Genomic DNA, 21,840 nt, shown 5'->3' on the forward strand with positions numbered 1-21,840 from the left:
ACATTCATTTCATCGGACATGTTTGTTTTCATACCGGTCCAAATTAAAGTCCCGATTGGTTGAAAATCCATAACTGGCCTCCGAGAGCCAGGTGTCGTTCACACCGCGGCCTCGCGCGCCTCGTCTCGTTAATCACTCGTGTTCCCTATTGTTGCAGTGCGTCGTACAGCCATCTTTGTCAAATTATGGCCGATTAATTTTTGATAAATAACTAAGTAGTGATATCAAATAAATCGAAATATTAAGAATGACAATACTGTTTAAACCAATGCAACGCGTTAGAGGATCGAACATACTACAACATTCTCTTTTGTTTTATCGCCAACAACGCTTTGTTGAATGGAAGCGTAACAACGTTACGGAGTTAAACGATCTGTCGACCAATTAAATGATGGATGATGTCGTTTTTGCAAGGACTGTGTAATGTGATCTAATTATTAAATAATGTAATCAGTGATTTTAGTGTTTGTGTTTTGGTGATTTTGTGATCAGAACTGCGTTTTAGTAATATTTGTCGTACACATTGCATATATAAGTGGAATGGCGTTGCGGATCGCGCGGGCCGGAGCATGCGCGCCAGTTTTCTTACGACTACTGGGAACGCACTGATATGTCCTTCGTTTATGTTCATATCAAAATGGGAAGGTCCAGGTTCCCAGGGAAACCACTCAAATTCCATAATAGAAAACGAATAAGTGTTTTGTCGGGTACTGTTTACCACGAAAATGGTGCAAACAACCACGGTTCAACCAGCCGTAGCTCGACATCCAATGACTTTTCTGGAGATAAAGAGGTATTGCGCATTTGTCTACATATTCAGAATATTTACAACATAAATCATAACTACATTTACCAGTGTTTTGATACTGTGTTGTTTACGTAATTGAAACAAATTAACCATCAAATAAAACAAACATTTTGACATTTAGGAGTTGACTGTCCATTGAAAAAGAAATTTGTTGTTTTCCTACTAAGGCAATCATGGAATAAACTAAATCATAAACTGCAATATTACAACTATAATAAAAACTTGCAAAGTCCATTTAACACTAGTCAAGATGTTATGTGGTGATGTTTTATAACATCTGGTTCACATAACACACAATGTTAAACTTTAGTATGTTGTGTTTTTTTTATTGTTATCTTGTCAATGTACCTATTATTAACTTTATGAACCAAGTGTTGTTCAAATGCATTCAAATATAAGTTGTTTTTTTACAAATATCAAAATATTTTAGCGAATATATATGTAACATAACCTATTAATGTATTACTAAATAAATTAAATCCTCAGGATGATGAATTGCATTTTTTCAACTGTGCAGTTATCTTATTTATTATTATATATTTATTTTCATATATTAATAATGTATTTACAAAATTACTGCTTTGAAGTTTATTTATTTTGTAAAGGAAGACCAACAGTGTACAATAATTTAAAATAAAGTCTAATAGTGGCAGATTTGTCCTCCTTTTTTATAAAAAAAGCCAATTAAAGGTCCTCACAGATAGCAAATTATTAGTTTAGTATAGTAATGAACACTTGATTTAATACTGTCAATGATAGTGGTAGATATAAGTATGTTCTAACAATATAGTCAAAGAATTTGTTTCTCAAAATGTTCCCGGCCGATGGTATGCATGTGCAGAATAGATCTAAGCTCACTCACCTCAAGTAGGAATTTTGCCTGTTTTTGGATTTAAATAATGGTGTATGTGTAAGAGGATTGATACTCAAAAAACTAACAGTTAATCCTACTATAGCTTTTTCTGCACTTTATTACAATCCTACATTTAGTTTATAATTTGTCACTGTAGGTATATGTTTTGGGTACCATTTTTAATACTTTGAATTAAAAATAGCATTATAATAAATAATTTTATTTTAAATATAATAAAAAGTTACTTCGTATTCTAATGTTCTTCCTGTGGCTTCTGTGGAAGATATACCACAATTTAGCACCTTTTTTATGGTAGAGGAGAACAAATAAATGAGTAAAAAGTGATCACTGGCACCTATATTATCTGGCAACACCAGAGGTATCACAGGAGTAATTCCACCCTTCTTTAGAAGATACCAATGTCATATCATCCTGGAAACACCATACAAGGAAGCTCTTTCCACAGCTTCCTGTAATTGGAAGAAAGTTCCTTAAAAATTTTATTGTAGAGGAAGTAACTTTACAAGTGATAGTGATTTGAGTTGTGCGAATAAAAATTTAATATCATCATCAGCCGGAAGACGTCCACTGCTGAACAAAGGCCTCCCCCAAAGATTTCCACAAGAATCGGTCCTGCGCTGCCCTCATCCAACATATTCTGGCTATCTTGACCTGATCAGTAGTCAATCTTTTGGGGGGCCTACCAACACTGCATCTTCCTGTACATTTTTAAATTTAATATAATTTATATAAATTATATGTTTCACTATACTTTGATGATAAGTTTTATAGTATATTATTATTTACTAGCTGACCCGGCAAACGTTGTTTTGCCATATAAATTATTTTTAGAGTTAGACCGTATCTTGGACATTGCTTTATTTTTCTAAAATAAACGTAGCCTAAATTACTCCTTATTACATCAGCTACCTGCCTATAATAGTCGCCGGATTAGCCGGAACAAACAGACAGACAGACAAATATAGTAAAAAATGTTATTTTGGTGTATGTACAGTATATATTCATAATATACATTTAGTAAAAAACAGTTATTTCAATATTACAAACAGACACTCCAATTTTTTATTTAAATGTATAGATAATTCACACAATATTATTATAGCCTATATGTTATTCTGGTGTCTAAGCTATATTATTGCAAAGTTTCATCAAAATCCATTCAGTAGTGTTTGCGTTAAAGAAGTTCAAACATACATCCAGACGTACAAACTTTCACATTTATAATATTAATAGGATATACATTTAATAAGGTCACAGTAGAGGAAAGTGTAGTCTAAGCCTATAGCTGAAACAGACTAATAAGTAAAAAATTCTATTTATTTTAACATGGTGCTATTCTGATATATATAGCAATCACCATTATTTATTAATAGGGCTTTACTCACAATCTATCAGTGTGGGTAGGTAACCATTACAAGTTTTCTTTATAGTTTTTTATTGTTTGCTTCCAGGAAGAAGAAAAGAAAGAAAACAGTAATGATAAAGAAGATTCTGAAAGCAATGAAAATTTAAAAAATTGTGAAAATTCTAGTGAAGAAAATCAAGAATCACATAGTGACCCAAGCACATCTCCAGTCCGCACTAGGTCACAAAATAAAATGGATCCCCCAAAGGGTGAAAAAACTAAACCAGTGAAAAAAACAGTGACATTTGGTACAGTTGAGAGCTGTGAAGATATTTTATTACCTTTGAAGAAAGTTCCAATAAAACATCATGCTCCTCTTGTATCAATTATCAAAAAGAAATCTGCTATTAAATACTCAGATCATTCAACTTTTAACAGCATATTGAAACCTGCAAAGTTGACAGACTTATGCTCAAAATCATCAACAGAACATCAAGAAGGTTACTTAAAGAAAAATTTAAATCCACTTTCAAAATCCATAAATAAGTTTTCCCAACTGAATGAGGGCAGATGCATTTCTCCACCTCCAAGAATTAATTCGCCGGTGGAAAGAGAAAGTGGGGGAGCAGCTAAGTTTGTCTTACCAGTGAGAAGTAGTCATTCCTCTAGAGTGATTAAGCCAAACAAAAAATTTATGGATGGAGAAGAACAAACATCTTCAATACTTACAAGCGTAAGTTCCAGTAAAGTTCTCAAAAAACCTAAACTGAAGAAAATTGTTTTTAACAGTTTGCATAATAATGATAATTCTGAACATGATGAAAATTCAGAGAAAAGTGAAAATAAAGAGAAACAATCATTATCAAGTCTTTTTACAGACAAATCCTCAAATTGTTTCACTGGTCTAAATCCCAAAAAAGTGTCCAATGATGTCTTTTCATTTGAAAAGGAGTCTCAATACTCCCAAGATGAAAATTCCAATATTGATGACAAGTTAAAATCTGATACAGCTAAAGCAGAGAGGTCAAGTCATTCTATGAGGAAACTAATGGATGTATCAGATGTTAGTTCATCAAGCGGTACAAGTAGTGGTTCAGAGTCTGAAGAGAGTTGGGAGAGCGGAAGTTCAAAGCACAGTGGAGATGAAGAAGAAAAGTTAGCACCACCAAGTCCTGAGAAAGATAAGTCAGCTGCTTCTCAACTACTTAGTGGAAAAGTGATCATAAGAGAAGCAAGATTGCAGTTAGCAACCACTCCACCTTCTTCAGGATTGGATGGGCCATTTTCTGCTCTCTCTGGAGCATCATGTAAGTTTGCATATATTTTTTTTAATTCTTTGGTAATTTCAAAAGTTTATTTCCCAAAAAAAAAAAAAAAAAAGTAAAAGTAAATAAATGGAATGTCTTCCAATACTTTTAGGTATCACATCATTATTTGTCAGTACTTGAGGTAAACAAATATTGTTTGAAAGCAAGAATCTCTAATTAATCTGGAAACACCATACCATATAGAAATATGAACAAATTGTTAAGTAAATAATAATATAATTATAAAATGTAAAACTATATGTGTGTTTTTGAAAACACTTTCAATATTATATTAGGAAACTTTTATTTTTAACATTTGACTAAAAAGGCTATGGCTTAAATTCTCATTCCATTCCATTGGATAGACTAGTTTTTTGCCACTGTCCCAGAACAACATTGTACTTATATGGTAGCCATGCATCTACCGCTAGAACTATAAAAAATAACCCAGAAACAAATTTCTAGATTTCTGTTTAAAAGGTTGATTGACATAAATATTTATTGTGTTGATTTAAATAAGCCAAATAGAAGATACCACTATAAATTGTAAGATCTAGAACATTCTACAACATCATTTTATTTCTCTGTTCTTATTTTAGCAACCAATCAAACCACCACAGTAACCTGTGGTGTATGTGGTGCAGTGAGATTTTACAAATTCGTGAAGCAAGCTAGAAAATTTGGAATTTATTCCTGTGAATCTTGTCGCAAATTTGTAACAAAACTGCTTAAAAAAGACAGAACATCATTGAGAACATCTCCAGTTGTTCTACATTGCATAAGGGGTGAAGGTAAGATTATTTAAATATATTACTATTCATTTTCTTCGATTAATGTGAATGTTACACATTTAAAAAAAAAACACTTTTTAATCGATTAAAATGTGTGTTGTTGGTCGCAGAATGTTGGGCTAAGTAAAATAATAATAAAAATGTAACTTTTACATAAAGTCTAATATAAAAACACAGATAATAATTAAATGTGCTTTAATCCTAGACTTGAATTGTCTCTTGTTGCAAAGATGAATTATTTTGACAGTTAATGAGTCATAACTTTTTTTAAATATGTATTTCCATTAATCTTAGATTTAACTTTTTTATTTCCCCACTTACCCATCTGAGATGGGATGTCAATCAAGTGTGGTTGTTAGGTAAAAGTGGTCAGGTACCTCATAATAATCCATATTATAATTTCTAGGTAGTTGTCAAGTCCCACCTGTTGTACGTTCTCAGCAATGGAAGCTATTCAAATGCTCCAACAAAGCCAGGTGTCCGGCGTGTTGGTTGAAGCTGTGTTTAAAAGCATTCCAAGTGCCATCAGACAAGAGAGCTACATTAATGTCAATGTTACCTCCATACATGAAATCAGTCGCCAAAACAAGTGGCCCACAGCCTCAAACAAAGATGGGTTCGGCGAATCCTTTACTCCCAGCCTCACAAGCCGTGTTCAGTACTTTGCCTGCAGCTGATGGAGATTCTAAAGTATTCTCAGTAAAGAATTCAAAGAAAAACGAAATTTGTGAGGTATGTGTGACCAAATAATATTTCTTTAAATAAATTGCAGTCAAACAAACTTTTGGTGAGAGGCTCCTTTGCACAGGATGCCGGCTAGATTATGGGTACCACAATGGCGCCTATTTCTGCCGTGAAGCAGTAATGTATAAGCATTATTGTGTTTCGGTCTGAGGATGAAATTACTGGAAAAATGAGACTTAACATGGTATGGTACTGCAATTGTAGTGCTGCTCAGAATTTTTGGGTTTTTCGAGAATTCTGAGTGGCACTGCATTGTAAAAGGCAAGGCGTATCAATTATGCTCAGCTTGAACATCCTACTCTTCTCAATACTTATCATCATAAAAAAATCCATGTCCAGTGTCTAAGTAATGTTGGTATCCCTACGCAAAAAATATGAAAACAACTGATTTGTAGCTGTGAAAAGTCTTGGACCTGCTAAATTATATTTAAAAATTTTTCAACTACAATTAATTTCACCCAAGGAAAAATTTTGATGGATGTGGATAATATTTTCTTTTAATTTAAGCATGAGATCAAAAACGTACTTCCAAAAATAAAGAAAGGAGATATCAATTTGAGAAATAAATATGTGTTAAATTTTGTTTTTATGAAATTGTTTGAGTAAATTTTTAAGAATAGAAGTCTTTTTTCTAAGTTTACTCGGACAGTGAACATGTTGAAAATAATGTCTGTAATTTAAATTCTTTTATTTAATTTAAGTTAAGTAAAGATTACAATAATATACATACCTATATATACGTAATACAAAAATAAATACCAAATTTGGTAGTGGAAATTCTACATATATTTATAATTTTTGTTTTAGGAGGAAGTTTCGAAACCACTCTCAGATAAAAATGGTGATAAAGACCTAGATGTGAGTGAAAATCGTAAACGTCGACTGTCAAAGGTCAAAGTGCGTAAGAAAGATAAGGCTGACCCCAAAAATACTGACGATAAGCAAGAAGATCCGAAACGACAGAAAATTGAACTTAAAGGGCCCAGAGTTAAACATGTGTGCAGAAGTGCATCAATTGTGCTGGGACAACCGATCGCTACATTCCCTAATCAAGAAGAAAAGGACAAACCAGACAAATGTACTCACGCTGACGATGATGGCATATCCATGTCTGTCTCAGAAAAGGATAGATTAACACCTGATTTGTCAAGCTGTGACTCTGAAGTTGATACTGAAAATAAGCCATTACAGATTGTTCTAGAAGCAACATCAAAGGATAGTGATCAGGAGGTACTCACAGAGCCTAAAAAGAGGAAGATTGATGCCCAGATTGCTGCAAAACCGAAACTGGAGTCTAGTGAGGATGAAATTGTACTTGATCTGGTACCGAAGAAAGCAACATTGAAACCACTCACAAATATTACAAATGTATGTAATGATTATTTTATTCAGACAGAACTCCATATATATTAGTAAATGTATTAGAAACAATATTTCTTATAAACTATCTTAGTATTATTAGCCAAATATATTTCTAAACCTAGAGTTAACTGTATCCAGTGTTTCTGGAAGGAGCATTATAAACAGCTATAATGATTTATTTTATAGCTTTCTGTGTTGTTCACGAAAAATAATCGCAAAGTAGATTGAGTTTAATTGTGCAGAAGCCCATATACCTATACCCAATTCGTTTTTCTCGTAAGTTAAAATGTTTTTGTTTTTCTCTTTTTGCAGATTCGTGGCCGCACTCAAAAGTTTGGTCAAAACCGACCAGAGTTGATTTGTGTAGACTTTTGGGAAAGCTATGACCCCGACGAAGTTTGTAATTCAGGATTTGGACTCATTGGAACTGTTCCTTTCACCGTGGCAAAACTTTGTTTCCTGTGTGGAAGTGCAGGAAAGGAAAAGGTAGGTCCTCAATCAAATATATTATCTTTAATTGATATGCTCTGCCCATTCTTGAAAAACCTGAAAATTCTAAATCAAATCAAAATTACTTTATTCATGTAAGTTCACGGAAATGACACTTATAAATGTAAAAAAAAAATATTTTTTTATTATTGAATCTACCAATACTTCGTAAAGTATTGAGCTAATGAGAACAAGTAGCAAGAAACTTATTGCGACTCTTTTAAATCAAGATTTACATTTTCATCATGTTACAAATCACTTCTTAGCAACACATCAATAGCGCTCATAACCTTGAGGCAAGATTTTGAGTCTCATTTGCCCAGTAATTAGTTATGGAACCCATCAGACTGAAACACAATAATGCTTACACATTACTGCTTCACAGCAGAAAAAGATGTCGTTGGCCTCCCACTGGTAAATGCTCTTAGTTGCCTCTTAAAACTCCCTTGAGCCTGGGTCTTCTGGGCACAGGGTGAATCTTTTTTTATGATATTTTAATAACAATTCATAAATGACTATAGCAATGGGATAGCTCAATGTGTGGTATTTCAAAGAAATATAGAAATCATGCAAATATTTTCATGGTACAGATGCTGGTGTGCTCAAGTTGCTGCGAGTGGTACCACAGCTGGTGTGCAGAGGACTCTGGGAGTGGAGTCGGGTGGACATGTTCTAGATGTGTCTGGTGTTCTGCGTGTGCCAAGCCGGCTGCGAGGGTGCGGTGCCGATCTTGTGCCAAGCACTACCATGCGGCTTGCTTACCTGCGCGCCCGCACGACCATCGCAGTGACTGGCCACAGGTAATTAAATTATCATTAATATATAAGGGTTACAATAATTTGCGAAAAACATAAGCTAGAAAAACGTTCAAACAAACCACAATCATGCCCAAATTGAGCTAAGAACACAAAACTGGTGATGTGATTCATATTAACGGACTGACAAAAAATAGCAACCCTACTGTCACTCTTTAAATGACATCATATCTTAGTAGCCCAACCCACATGTATGGAATACACTAATGTTTATTAAACTTTAAACACGAATTCCTCATATCGTGAGAGAATATACTATATAGGTGCATCACTTGGCTTTATGATAACACATGTCACCTACAAGACGGCAAAAAGTCATTAGGCAAAATGTTTTACATTAACTCAAATTAAATGTAAATTAACTTAGAAAAACAACATATTGAGAATTCATACGGGATGTGAAGATACTTTTTCACCAGAGCATATACCAATCAGCCAGAACACATCCACTGTTCCACAAAGATTTCCATGACGATAGTCATTACCGATAGGTCCTACGCTGCCCTCATAACGTATTCCGGCGATCTTGACGAGATCGTCGGTCCATCTTGCGTGGTCCTACCAACACCACGTCTTCCGGTACGTGGTCGCCATTCGAAGACTTTACTGCCCCAACGGCCATCTGTCCGTCGAATTATGTGCCCTGCCCACTGCCACTTCAGTTTCACAATCATTTGAGATATATCTGTGACTTTGGTTCTCCTAATAACTTAATTAAAAAAAAAAACACTATTATTAAAACATTGATCAAAGTACCAACAATCTACAAGAACTTTTATATTATGCTACTTGCTGCTACGGAACCCTTCATGGTTAATAAGCGCTCTTAATAGTTAAAACATTTTCATTATCTTATTAACAGATCTGCAGTGCATGCCTCAAATGTAAAAGCTGTGACAGTAGCCGTGTCAACAAGTTTGTGGGAAGCTTGCCGTTCTGCAGGCCGTGTTTCAAATTGAGACAAAAAGGCAATTACTGTCCTCTTTGTCAAGCATGCTACAGAGATAATGACTTTGATAGCAAGGTATGTATTTATTTATTTAAGCACTCCACATCTATATATGTATAAATTAATTGCTGTTCGTTAGTCTCGCTAAAACTCGAGTACGGCTGGACCGATTTGCCCAATTATGGTCTTGAATTATTTGTGGAAGTCCAGAGAAGGTTTAAAATAAATATGAAAATGCTCGCAATTAAATAAAAACAACAATTTTGTTCTTCCTTCGATGTGTCCTCCGTCGTTCAGAAATCAAAATGAAAGAATAGTTTAAAATTAATAACTAATTAAGATCTTTATATAGTTTTGTCACAAATTAAATTTCTGAACCTTACCATAATATTTGACATTTGACAACCAATATGTCGCTCGATACCTTAGACAAAGAGTGCATCATTCTATCTTTGTGAGTGACGATTACCGTTACGTGCGCGAGAACTTTCTTTACTTCGGTTATCCTTTGTGGTAGTGACATTTCAAGTTACGTGCTTATTTTTGTGATGGTTTACTGTGCGCGAGAATTTTCTTACTCTGATTAATTACAATTAACGATGCCGAGGAGAAGACTACCGGAATTAGGTCGTCGCAGTCTCTCAAAGAAAAATTTTAAGAAATAAATATTACGGCTGATCATTGCCAGTACATTTATGAAAATTTAATATACGTTCAAAAAAATCAACACCTTTTTGCTCTTAATAGTGATTTTCATTATTTTAACACTAGAAATAAGGGATTGCTTGTAACTAATTCTATTAGCCTTCATAAGATACATAATAAGGGTATTTACCCTTAAAGCTATTAATTATAATAAATCCCAGCCACTGTTCAGGCATTATCATATTATAAATAAATTTAAATGTTTTATCAAAAACTGGCTCTGTCGTAAATCCTACTACTCCACAGCTGAATATCTAAATGATCCGACAGCCTTGGACTAGATTATGATTATTTTATAGGAATAGCAATGACAGTACAATATTGTATATACATTAAAAGAGCGCCGTTTCTTCTCTCCCAGACGCCAGACGATGTTTCCGAAGCGGTAGTAGTATCTACTATATTAGAAATGACAACAAAAATAATTCTAAAGGAATCAATTTTGAGAAATAAATGCCTTTTATGACATAATACTATGGAAATAACTGAAATAAATCAATCTCGCTGTGTTAGTATCAGTAAGATTTTCTATTCTTCTGATACCAAAAGTAGCAGCGCTGAGTTTATTTTAGATTGCCTCAATATGAAAGAAGTAGAATTAGCCAAGAAATGAAGTAGAATCTACAAGTTTTAAAGGTTCAATATTTAATATTACACTTTTTTTGATTTGGTAGGTAGTATTCAATACATTTTGTTTTGTTCGCGTTAAGTGACCAATTATTCACCTTGAACCATTTAGATATGTTTTTCAAGGACAGGTTATTGTATCTGTGAATGTCTATCAATATTATAAGAATAATCTCACATTATTTCGAGGCTACAATTGGCAAATCTTTAATGTAGACTAGAAATAGAGGTCCTAGAATTGAACCCAGAGGCACGCGCATCAGCCTTACAATTCCTGCTGAATGTTCATTATTAATTACTAATAACTAATGACTTCTGGTTTCCATTAGCCTTAGCTAATCCTTACTTAATGAAGTAATAAGATCTAATAATTTTCTTTTTATTACATAATAATAGTATAATGGTCTACGCAATGAAATGCTTTGGAAAGATCACAGAATATTCCTACGGTGTTATCTGATTTGTCCCAAGCTAATTTGAAAGTTCTCTATGTATGCCAAATAGGTATATCGATTTATGGCAATATTGAAGTCTGCTGGTGCCATATAATAATCAAAATTTAATTTCTGTAAAATTTTATCAAATTATCGTCTGTTAATCTCACATATTATTCTTATTATATCGTGAATATTTTCATAGTTAAACGACTCCTATACATTATTTACAGTCATATCCAATTGAAAATTTGGTACGGACTACTGACAAAATCGAATAGACGAGTTGATATTTTCTGTCCGGATGTGCATGTCTTCTTCAACCACACTGTGTTTTGTCTGTATTTTTAATCGACTTCGCTAAGTAAAATGACAACTAAATATGGAGCTAGTCACGCAATCGATTTGATACGTAGCACATCACTATTTAACTTGTAGACAAAAACGCCATTCTAAAACACTTACTATAGAAAATTTATAACCTATGAAAAGACATGACTGCACAGGATCACTGTTTATGTATTTATGGGGGCTAGGAGAGAATAACTTTTCACTTTCAATTTTTAAAAATACATCTAAAGTATCGCAACCTAAATACCAAATGATAAATAGGTACCACAACAGCGTCTTTTTCTTCCGGGAACAGTAATGTGCAAGCATTATTGTGTTTCGGTCTGAAGGGTGCTGTAAAAATAACTGGACAAATGAGACTTAACATCTTATGCCTGAAGGTGACGAGCGCAGTTGTAGTGCCGCTCAGAATAATTGGGTTGGTCAAGTATCCTGAGCGGCACTGCATTATCTCTCCATCCTGGCCATTAGGACAGGGCGGGTCAATTACAACCAGCTGAACGTCGTGCTCGTCTCGACCCTTATTGTCATAAAAAACGGGTGTGTATCTCATCTGATGCGAGGTAATCACCGCCGCCACACAATAAATCTCAGGAGTGTTGCCAGCTTTTAAAATATTTATGATGTATTTGTTTATCACACTACAAGTATTTGTGCGATATTAGTCTTAATTATTTTGTTGCAGATGATGGAATGTGGCTGGTGTGCAAGGTGGGTTCATGCAAGTTGTGAAGGATTATCTGGTGAGGCCTATCAACTCCTTTCAGCTCTTCCGCCCTCAATTGAGTATATATGCTGCAAATGTATGCCATGTAATCCACCTTGGAGAAAAATGCTCACTGAACATCTGAAAGGGAGGTTACTACACCTCCTCAAGCTTCTTGCTAAAAATAAGAAAGCTTGTGCCTTACTTAAACTGACACCTCACAAGAACACACCAGTTCCAAATAAACCCTTCCGACTGACCTCTCCACAAGCCATCAGGAAGTTACATTTTGATAACTCCGATCATGCTATGAAAAATACTACAGAGACAAAGGTGTATCGTAATACAGCAAAAGGACGCAAGAACAACAGTGCTCTTCAAATCACAAATGAGTCAACACCATTATGGCAATGTGCTCCTTTGTTAAATAATGTTGAAATCCAAAAGGAAGACATTCCTCTCACATCACATAAAGTTGTGAACCTCCAGGAACCACTAATGCAAAATAAGGAAATATGCTTTTCAACTGGATTATACAGTACCAAATCTGATATTGGAACCCCGTGTGTTGAAGTCCATGAAAATAACCCACAGCATAGTAAAATCGAAAAAGCCGTCACAATGCTACCTTCTTTACATGTAGATAAATATGAACCCATATCTGATGATGATGAGCCTGACAAATGTTTTCCACAAGCAAGAAGTGAACAAGACCTAAGTCCCGCAATAGTGAGGCAAACTGAATGTAATGAAGGTTTTGATGATAGTATTATGGAAGATCTAAGTCGACTTATATCACTACTAGATATTAAAAAGAGAGTAAATAGTGATGAATATAAATCACTCAAAGACTTCAATCACGATATGAAAGATGTTATAGAAAGGACAGCAAGTGTTGATCTAAAAGCTATTTACAAAGATTTATTTTCTGAAACATTCCCCTGGTTCAATTGTGAAAGTAATTGCCTACAGCCCAATTTAGAAGTTGAAGGTGAGCAAGAAGACAGTGAATCATTAAAAGATGTTGAAATGTCCAATCCTAAAGGATTGAAAACGACTGAGCAGTCCATTAAACATACTAATGATCACATGGTGCCAAAGTTGGAAGATCAAGTAGTGAATGAAGAAGATCTTTTGGAATTTTACCAGACAGTTGATGCTCGAGTTTGCGTTCTTTGTAAATCTGTAAGTGACAAATCTCCTTCGATGGAAGGCCGCTTACTTTATTGTGGGCAAAATGACTGGATTCATGCTAACTGTGCCTTATGGTCAGCAGAAGTATTTGAGGAGATAGATGGATCACTTCAAAATGTCCATTCAGCTATTTCTAGGGGGAAAATGATAAAATGTGCTGTATGTGAACTAAAGGGTGCCAGTGTAGGTTGCTGCGCTAAAAACTGCAGTGAAACTTACCACTATGCTTGCGCCAGAAAAGGAAATTGTGCGTTTCTGGATGACAAAAGAGTTTTTTGTCCAACTCATGGAATAGATGTGCCAGTAAAGAGTTTGCAAAAAGATGGCGATTTTGAGCTGACAAGGCCAGTATATGTGGAACTAGACAAAAAGAAGAAAAGATACAGTGAGATCAGTAAAGTACAGTTTATAATGGGATCACTAACTGTCAATAGTTTGGGCAAGATTGTTCCATCAGTGTCTGATTTTGAGGAGTATTTAATGCCAGTTGATTTCTCTTGCACTCGATTGTTTTGGTCGATTAAAAAACCTACAAAAATTGTGAAATACACAATCAAAACAAAACTGATATTAGCAGAACCACTACCTGGATTAGATTTTGGAGTAAATATAACTGTGAATCATAACATGTCTGTGCAAGTTGTAGAAAGAGTAATGGCTGAAATTGGTGCATGGCATAAAAGCATTGAAAATAATACCAGCAAAGCTGTATTAATGCGAAGTAAAATCGACAAGTCACCATTGAAATTTGGTAGCAATGTGACATTGGAAGATTTAGCAGTCAAACATGTTGTTGAATATTTGCTAGATAATGTTTGTAAGCAAGAACAACAAGACGAAGAAGAGCCTCAAAATACAGCTGATCTTTTACCTCCTGAAGTGAAAGATGCTATCTTTGAAGACCTTAACCATGATCTGTTAGATGGTATATCAATGCAAGATATCTTTCCTAAATTGATGTCTTATGAAGATCTTGTAAACATGGATTTAAAAAGTGAATTCTATGGCGCTATGAGTCAATCTGATGATAAGTCAGATTCAAAATCAACAGATTTTATTGACGAATTACTAAATGGAAGTAAAGAATTTAAAAGAACTAAATCAGATATGATTCTTCAAAACCACAATCTAAAATCGCTAACAACGGGGCGTAGTCAACAAAGATCATCAAGCTTAACATGGAATAATAAATTTGATACAAGTTTGCTGACTTCTACCATTAAGAGATGTAAAATGGGAAAATCCTCTACTGTCACTGGAAAAATGAGTCCCGTCCAAAAGAATTCAGTGATGGAAAATTCGTTGGACACTAACAAAGAAGCGGAAAGTAGTACCGATGATAAAAAAGTTAAACAGCAGACAAGTACATCTGCGGCATTGTGTGATGAAACACCTCAAACTTCTGGAATAAACTATCGCACTACATCGCCGAAACAGAAAGATGACGACACATCCAATAAGAGTGATAAAAATGATGGGTTTTTCCCTGATGTTATAGACTTTTATACAAAGATACAATGCAGTCCTATATCTCAATTAGATGGTGCTGCTGATTGGTCAGGTTCAGAAAGTAGCTGTAGCTCAAGGCCAGGCAGCCCTAATGAAGAGTTTACTCCTATCCAACAACTAGATGGAGCAGAAGACCACTTGGGTGACAACACGCAAAAACATCAGACAAATCAATTTGTTTACAGAGCAAGTGGTTCAGAGAGCACTTACACAGTAACCATTGCTGGCAACTCATTGAGTGGGCAGCCAGAATTAGTAATGCGCCCTTTGGATGACAACTCAACTTCTGGTCAAATTGAACCACTAGTGAGGTGTGACAGATGTCAATGTACATATAGAAACAAGGAATCATATGATAGACACGTTCCCACTTGTGACATGATGTCCACGAGTGAAAGCGAGAGTGAAAATCCTAAATCACCTGAAAACAGAACTTTAACCACACTACAAAATGCTTTCCAGAGTGGTTTTGCACAACCGATGATTTTTCATGGCGGAGTTGTAAACAATGAGAACAATCTTAAGGCCGATTCGATTGCCACCAGGCGTACGTCAGTTAACACAAGGCAAATAACAATTAACGGCACGATTGTGGAGACACCTTCACCTGGACCATCTAATGAAATGTCCATGACAGTAACAGAACAAATGAAGTCGGGAACTGTAATATTCGATCAGAACAAGTCAACAAATGTTCATGTATCATCTAATCAACATGTATTGTCATCGCCGCAAATTGTTGTTACTCCACAAATGCTACTTCCTCCCAAAACTAGTTCAGCAAGTGGCCAAAAAATTATGGCACCCCAAATAATAACTCAACCGGGCATTCTACCCTACAATATTTGTGTTAAGCCTGGAAATGCTAATATACAGCAAATACAAAGTGGTGCAGATATGACTCAATTATTATCGGGGTCAGGAGGTATTCAAGTGATATCATCAAATTCAAACCAGGTTTTGACGATTCCTTCAAACCACGGAAATATAACATCAATGATGCATGGAAAAAATAATTTCCCCAATATGGCTAGTGCCTCATCCATCGCGCTACCTATGAATTCTATTCAGAGCATGCCTAATACTTCCATTATACAAAATATTCAACCAATGATAAGGTCTCAAATTCAGGGCAATCCTACTATAGTAGTCCCAGGGATGACAAGTCAACGTTTGCAATCGCCGAGCTCGCAAGGAAAACAAATCCTTATATCAGGAGCTCCACAAAAGTCACCAAAAAAGCAACCAACTCCAGTTCAGCCAAAGCCAATCTATCAAGCCCCTAGCAGAGGTAGAGGGAGAACATTACCTAAACCAGCAAATACTATAAAGAGAACAAAGTTAGAGAAAACTTTTACTACTATAAATCAATCTCCTCTTGGGCCCGGAAATACTGTTATTCAATTGCAAACTAATAATCAAACCGGTCAACCATCAATAATAGTACAGCCTGTTGCCAATCAAAATATAATGTCGTATGTAGAGGCGTTATCTCAGCAACAAAATCAAAATATGCAATACATAGCCACCATAACACCTCAGGGAGACTTTAAAACTGGACCAACTCAGTTTATTTCCCAAGGTGGTCTAATGCCACAGACATTTCAAATACAGCAAACAGAATCTGGTAGCCTTGTTGCTGTGCCTAGTGGAGGCATCCCTGTATTACTACCTCAAGGCAATGTTGTTTTACCACAAACAATTCAACAAGGTGCAACTATATTGCCACAAGGAGCAATACAAACGCAAGGTATTATTTCTCAAGGTCCGAGTGGTCATACAATCTTACCACAAGCAATACATACTCAGAATGGAACAACAATAATACCTCAAAGTACACTGCAAGGCTTGACATCAGGAAATTTAACATCTCAGACAGCGACTCTACTTCCCAATAATACTTTACATACTACTGGTGCTACAGTTGTGTCGCAAAGTGGTATGGGGAATGGACAAACTACAATTATTCCCAATGCATTATCATCTCAAGGAAATACTATCATCACCCCTGCTACTGGAACAACCATTTTGCCACAAGGCACACTTTTACCACAATTTTGTAATGATCAGGTTATCCTTGGATCAACACCAACCCTGGAAATGGTTACAGATTCCTCCGGGTGTATGTATTTAACAACACAGCCCGTATATTATGGACTTGAAACAATTGTTCAAAATACTGTTATGTCATCACAACAATTTGTTTCTACTGCCATGCAGGGAGTACTTGCTCAAAACAGCAGCTTCTCAGCAACAACGACTCAAGTATTCCAAGCCAGTAAAATAGAACCCATTGTAGAAGTGCCGACCGGATATGTCGTCGTCAATAGTGTAGGGGATGGGGTGACCAATCAAGTCACTTCATCAGCTCCTAATATTGTTGGACAATCAAACGCCCAAGTACTGAAAAATGTGAAGACAAGTGTACCTAATTTGACGCTACAACCACTTCCTGACAAGCAAGCAAATAACCGCCAAACACCCAAGATTGTCCAAATGGGCCCAGCACCAATTCCAGTGGGGTCTCAAGCTATCATCGGAGGAAAGCATACTATTAACCCTATTACATCCCAGGTTCATAATATGACATTGGCAAATTCATCTCAAGGTAACCAGAAAAACATTTTAACCAAACACAATGTATCAATGTCCCCGAATGTTACGTTGGTATCTTCGACTGGTCAACCAGTAATGGCAATATCTCAGTCTATTCCCAATTCAGTGTCATTTTCAATGCAGACTATACCTCTATCACAGCCAATAGTTGCAAGTTCAATTTCAACATCAAACAAGAACAATCCAATGAAGATTGAAAATTCCCATGTTATTGAAATCAGTGGAAACCTCAATGACAACTCAAACTGCAATAATATGCCTACCATCAGTGTTACTCCAACTACCAAGATGCCAACACCTTGGAGACAAATTAATTCCCAAAACGCTAATGTTGGTGACAATAAGTTTGAGGTGCATAATATTGGTTCCAAGTCTAACATTTCGTCTAATAATATGTCTATGCAGAATAATATGTTATCTAATCGCCAGCCTTCGCATATTGATGTAGATAAATCGAACCAGAATTGTGTAATCTCCATTAATGACAATGGTGGTTCCAACTCTCTTCATTCCCAATTCGATTCAACACCACATAGCAGCCACCATTCAATTAATACTTCGAACAACATGATCCAAATATCATCTGGGAATATTTATTCACCAGCTTGTTCACTTTCTAACAATTTTGATGCGGATACAACACTTAAATTAAGCAAGATTAATGCACTCTCTAAAACAGAAGGTGGACATATGAATTTTTCACAAGAAATTATGGCTGCTCATTCACACCAGCATCTTCAAAATGATAAAATGTTCCAAAATATGGGAACTAATGAAAATAAACACAATACAGATAATATGATTGGATCTATGAGTGTACACAAACTCAGCAGTTGTCAAATAAATAATAATAATAATAATAATATGAACACATCCTCCCCATCAATAAGTATAATTCCTCATAATAGCAACACACGACCACAGATGCAAAACAATCAAAATTCTTTAACTATAACAAATAACCAGAACCAGATGTGCTCCATTTCAAGTGGATCTGCACAAGGACAAATGCAAATTTTAAATTCTGTTAATACATCTATGCAGAATGTTAATATGGCATGCCAAGAAATGGGTAACAGCAGATGTAATGTTTCCAATGATACAAATAATTTACAACAGAGCAATCAGCAGCAACATGATTTAATGAACATGAATCATGGAGGGATGCAAATAATCTCACATGATAATAGCCAAATATCTATGCCAAATCAGATTCATATTCATAATGGGCAAATACAGCATAATCGTCAATTAGAGAATAACAATCAATTACAACAACAAAATCAGGGAACAAATAGATCATATCATGAAAATTTGATGAATAGTCAAGCGAATCAGCATCAGAATATGTCGAACCGTAATACACCTGATCTTGGAAATCTTAACCAGAACATTAATATGCACAGTGTTACGAACACCCACAATATGAGTCGGTCTGATATGACGAACTTAAATCATATGCATATGAACCAATCGTTGACAAATATGAATAACATGCAAAATAACAGAATAATGATAGATAATATGCAACAACACAATATGAATAATATGAATCACCAAGCTCATTCAAACAGGTCAATGGAACTACACAATCAGCAATTACATTCTATGCAACAATTAAATCATCACAATATGAATAACAATAGTCGCTCGCAGTTAGATAGTAGCATGCACATGAACCAACAAATGTCAGCACAACAAAACAGGAATATGGATAACTCAGTGCACCACCATCAAATGCCTACTGTGATGCAAATGCAAGGTAATCGGAGTCATATTGAGAGTAATTTGATGGACATGCATCAACATACTTCCAACCAAATGCACAGAGGATCGCATATGGATACAAATTTACACATGCACCATATGCAAGGAAGTAATACCAGCATGAATCATGGGAACCAAATAGAAAACAGTAATTCTCTGTCAAATATGCACTCTATTCGGCATGACAATTCTATGGGCTTGCAAAATCACACATCCTTGAATCAAATGCAGAGTAATAGACCACCAATGGATCATTCAAGTATGATGCAACATCAAATGAATAATATGAACTCTGTAAATACCATCAATATGCAAAGCAATGGCAACAGTAACATGCAAATAAATAATTCTAACCATCAACAGATGACTAATCCAATTATGCATATGCCTAACATACCTGATATCAAGAATGAACTACAAAATAGTTGTAGTGGCCCATGTTCTAACAACAGCTCACAATATTCAGGCAATCAGTCATTTGAATTATGTGGAAACATGAACTCGATAAGTAATAACATGGGAATGAATAATAGTGGCAACATGATGCACAATATGAACAGTACAAATACAATGATGATGAACAATGTTAATAATAGTATGTATGGGCCAAACAATCAAGCTAATCTTTCTGCACATGACATGTTAATGAACTGTAATTCATCATCAGATCATGCTATTAATAGTCTTATGGCGCATAATTCTAATCACAATATGATGATGAATAATCAACCAGCCTTAGGGAATAATACGAGTCAGATGATGAACAATCAAATGTGTAACAATAACCAAATAAACATAAATAGCTGTAGCATGACCAATAATAATGTCAACCAAAATCAAATACATGGTGTAGAAAATCAAACAAACTCTCGAAATACCATGTCGATAAACGAGGCGCCTAAATTTACTGGGGAACCTATTAGAGGGAAAAATATAATGTCTTCTGGTAATGGTAATATGAATGTTACAAATTTACCAAACAATGATTGTAGTAAAGCTAACATTATTGGTTCCAATGACAAACAAAATCAGAATATATCCGTAAGTAATCAAATTAATTATATGCAAATGAATCCACCTAATTCTAATAGAATTATCAATTTACCGGAAAGGAACAGACTTAACAATACAATAGACGGAAATATAAATCAACAAGTTCAACAGCATAATATCAGGGTTGTAAATAATAACACTGCAAACAACGTTCCCAATATAACACCGGAACCCTTAACATTCCAACCAAAAAGTGAAAATACAATGATTAACGTACCGTTCCAAGCAATTCCAAACAGCGCTCCGATGAACATTAACGTTAATTCAAGTAATAATACGGTTAATATTACAGTTCAAAATAATTTAGTGGACCCGAAAATTGCAACAAAGGCCTCAGCTGAGATAAACTTTCCGATTCAGACGAACAATAATAATTTGTTGCAAAATCAAAGCAATTCTAGTAATATGATTTGTATTCCCGTGCAGAACAGCACAATAAACTTGCCTTCTCAGAACAGTACAAGTATAACCTTACCAAAAGCCCCTCCTACCCAGCAGTCAGGAATCCCAACAAACGTTGTAAATCCCATGTCAATGAGACCAATGAATCGGGTACTACCTTTGCATAGAGATGGACAGAGTAAGTCGAGGACTGTGACTATAAAAACATGTGTAGCTCGGCAGAGACCTGTGAGCAATGATATGCCGGATTTGAATGTTAAGGATGAAGGTATAGACAGTGATTTGGAAAAAGCAATTGAAGAATCTAAACGCGTAATGGAACTGGAGAAGGCTAGAAGGGAGAGAGAAGAAATAGATGCTGCTCGTGCGGTTCAACTATCCATTGAAACACCTCAAGCAAATACAACTTCACCATCAATAGAATCATCATCAAGTGGAAGTGTGGCCGCCACAGAAATTGTACCAAAAATGACATCATTGCCTAGTTTAGATACTGACTCGGAAGTAGAACCACCGAAAATTTTAACCGTGGTAGACGTAAATAAACCATCACTGCTGAGTAATAAAACATCGAACTCTCAAGCAAAAGTAATGAAACGGCCTTTCAACGATAATAAATCTGAAAGTGACGCGACCGTTACGAAGAAGCAAACAAAAGTACTGAAGGGTCAAGAAAATAAACTAAAGAATACAGACCCTCCAAAAGATGACGGACCTAAATTGATTTATGAAGTGACTTCCGAAGATGGATTTAATTATTCTTCGCCATCTCTTACTGACTTGTGGGCCAAAGTTATAGAAACTGTGCAAAATGCGAGGAAAGAATCTGGATTGCCGCTAATGCAATATAATTTACCATCTACACTGTCTGGGGCACATCTCCTAGGACTTAACAACAATGCTCTTAGATATCTAATAGAACAATTGCCAGGCGTAAGTAAATCATTTTTTTAGCCTTTTTTATTGCTTATATTTCGGTTTTTTTATTCGAT

The 21,840-nt window shown here is 35.3% G+C and overlaps 1 protein-coding gene across 4 annotated transcripts in view; it reads left to right on the plus strand.

Annotated features, from left to right (window-relative positions):
• The window catches only part of LOC126975448 (histone-lysine N-methyltransferase trithorax), a 31,062-nt gene that overhangs the window by 1,217 nt on the left and 8,005 nt on the right, over window positions 1–21,840 (plus strand). For 3 of the 4 annotated variants that reach the window (XM_050823350.1, XM_050823361.1, XM_050823370.1), the window contains exons 1-9: window positions 92–793; window positions 3,134–4,334; window positions 4,934–5,125; window positions 5,532–5,857; window positions 6,677–7,237; window positions 7,544–7,717; window positions 8,311–8,520; window positions 9,398–9,559; window positions 12,287–21,781. In XM_050823350.1, the coding sequence (XP_050679307.1) occupies window positions 611–793; window positions 3,134–4,334; window positions 4,934–5,125; window positions 5,532–5,857; window positions 6,677–7,237; window positions 7,544–7,717; window positions 8,311–8,520; window positions 9,398–9,559; window positions 12,287–21,781 (12,504 nt within the window). In that variant the 5' untranslated portion in view covers window positions 92–610. Of the gene's footprint in view, window positions 1–91; window positions 794–3,133; window positions 4,335–4,933; window positions 5,126–5,531; window positions 5,858–6,676; window positions 7,238–7,543; window positions 7,718–8,310; window positions 8,521–9,397; window positions 9,560–12,286; window positions 21,782–21,840 lie in introns of those variants that run through there. The other variant, XM_050823378.1, reaches the window with a different exon arrangement.

Source organism: Leptidea sinapis, chromosome 2 (genome assembly GCF_905404315.1).
Source record: "Leptidea sinapis chromosome 2, ilLepSina1.1, whole genome shotgun sequence".
NCBI lineage: Eukaryota > Metazoa > Arthropoda > Insecta > Lepidoptera > Pieridae > Leptidea > Leptidea sinapis.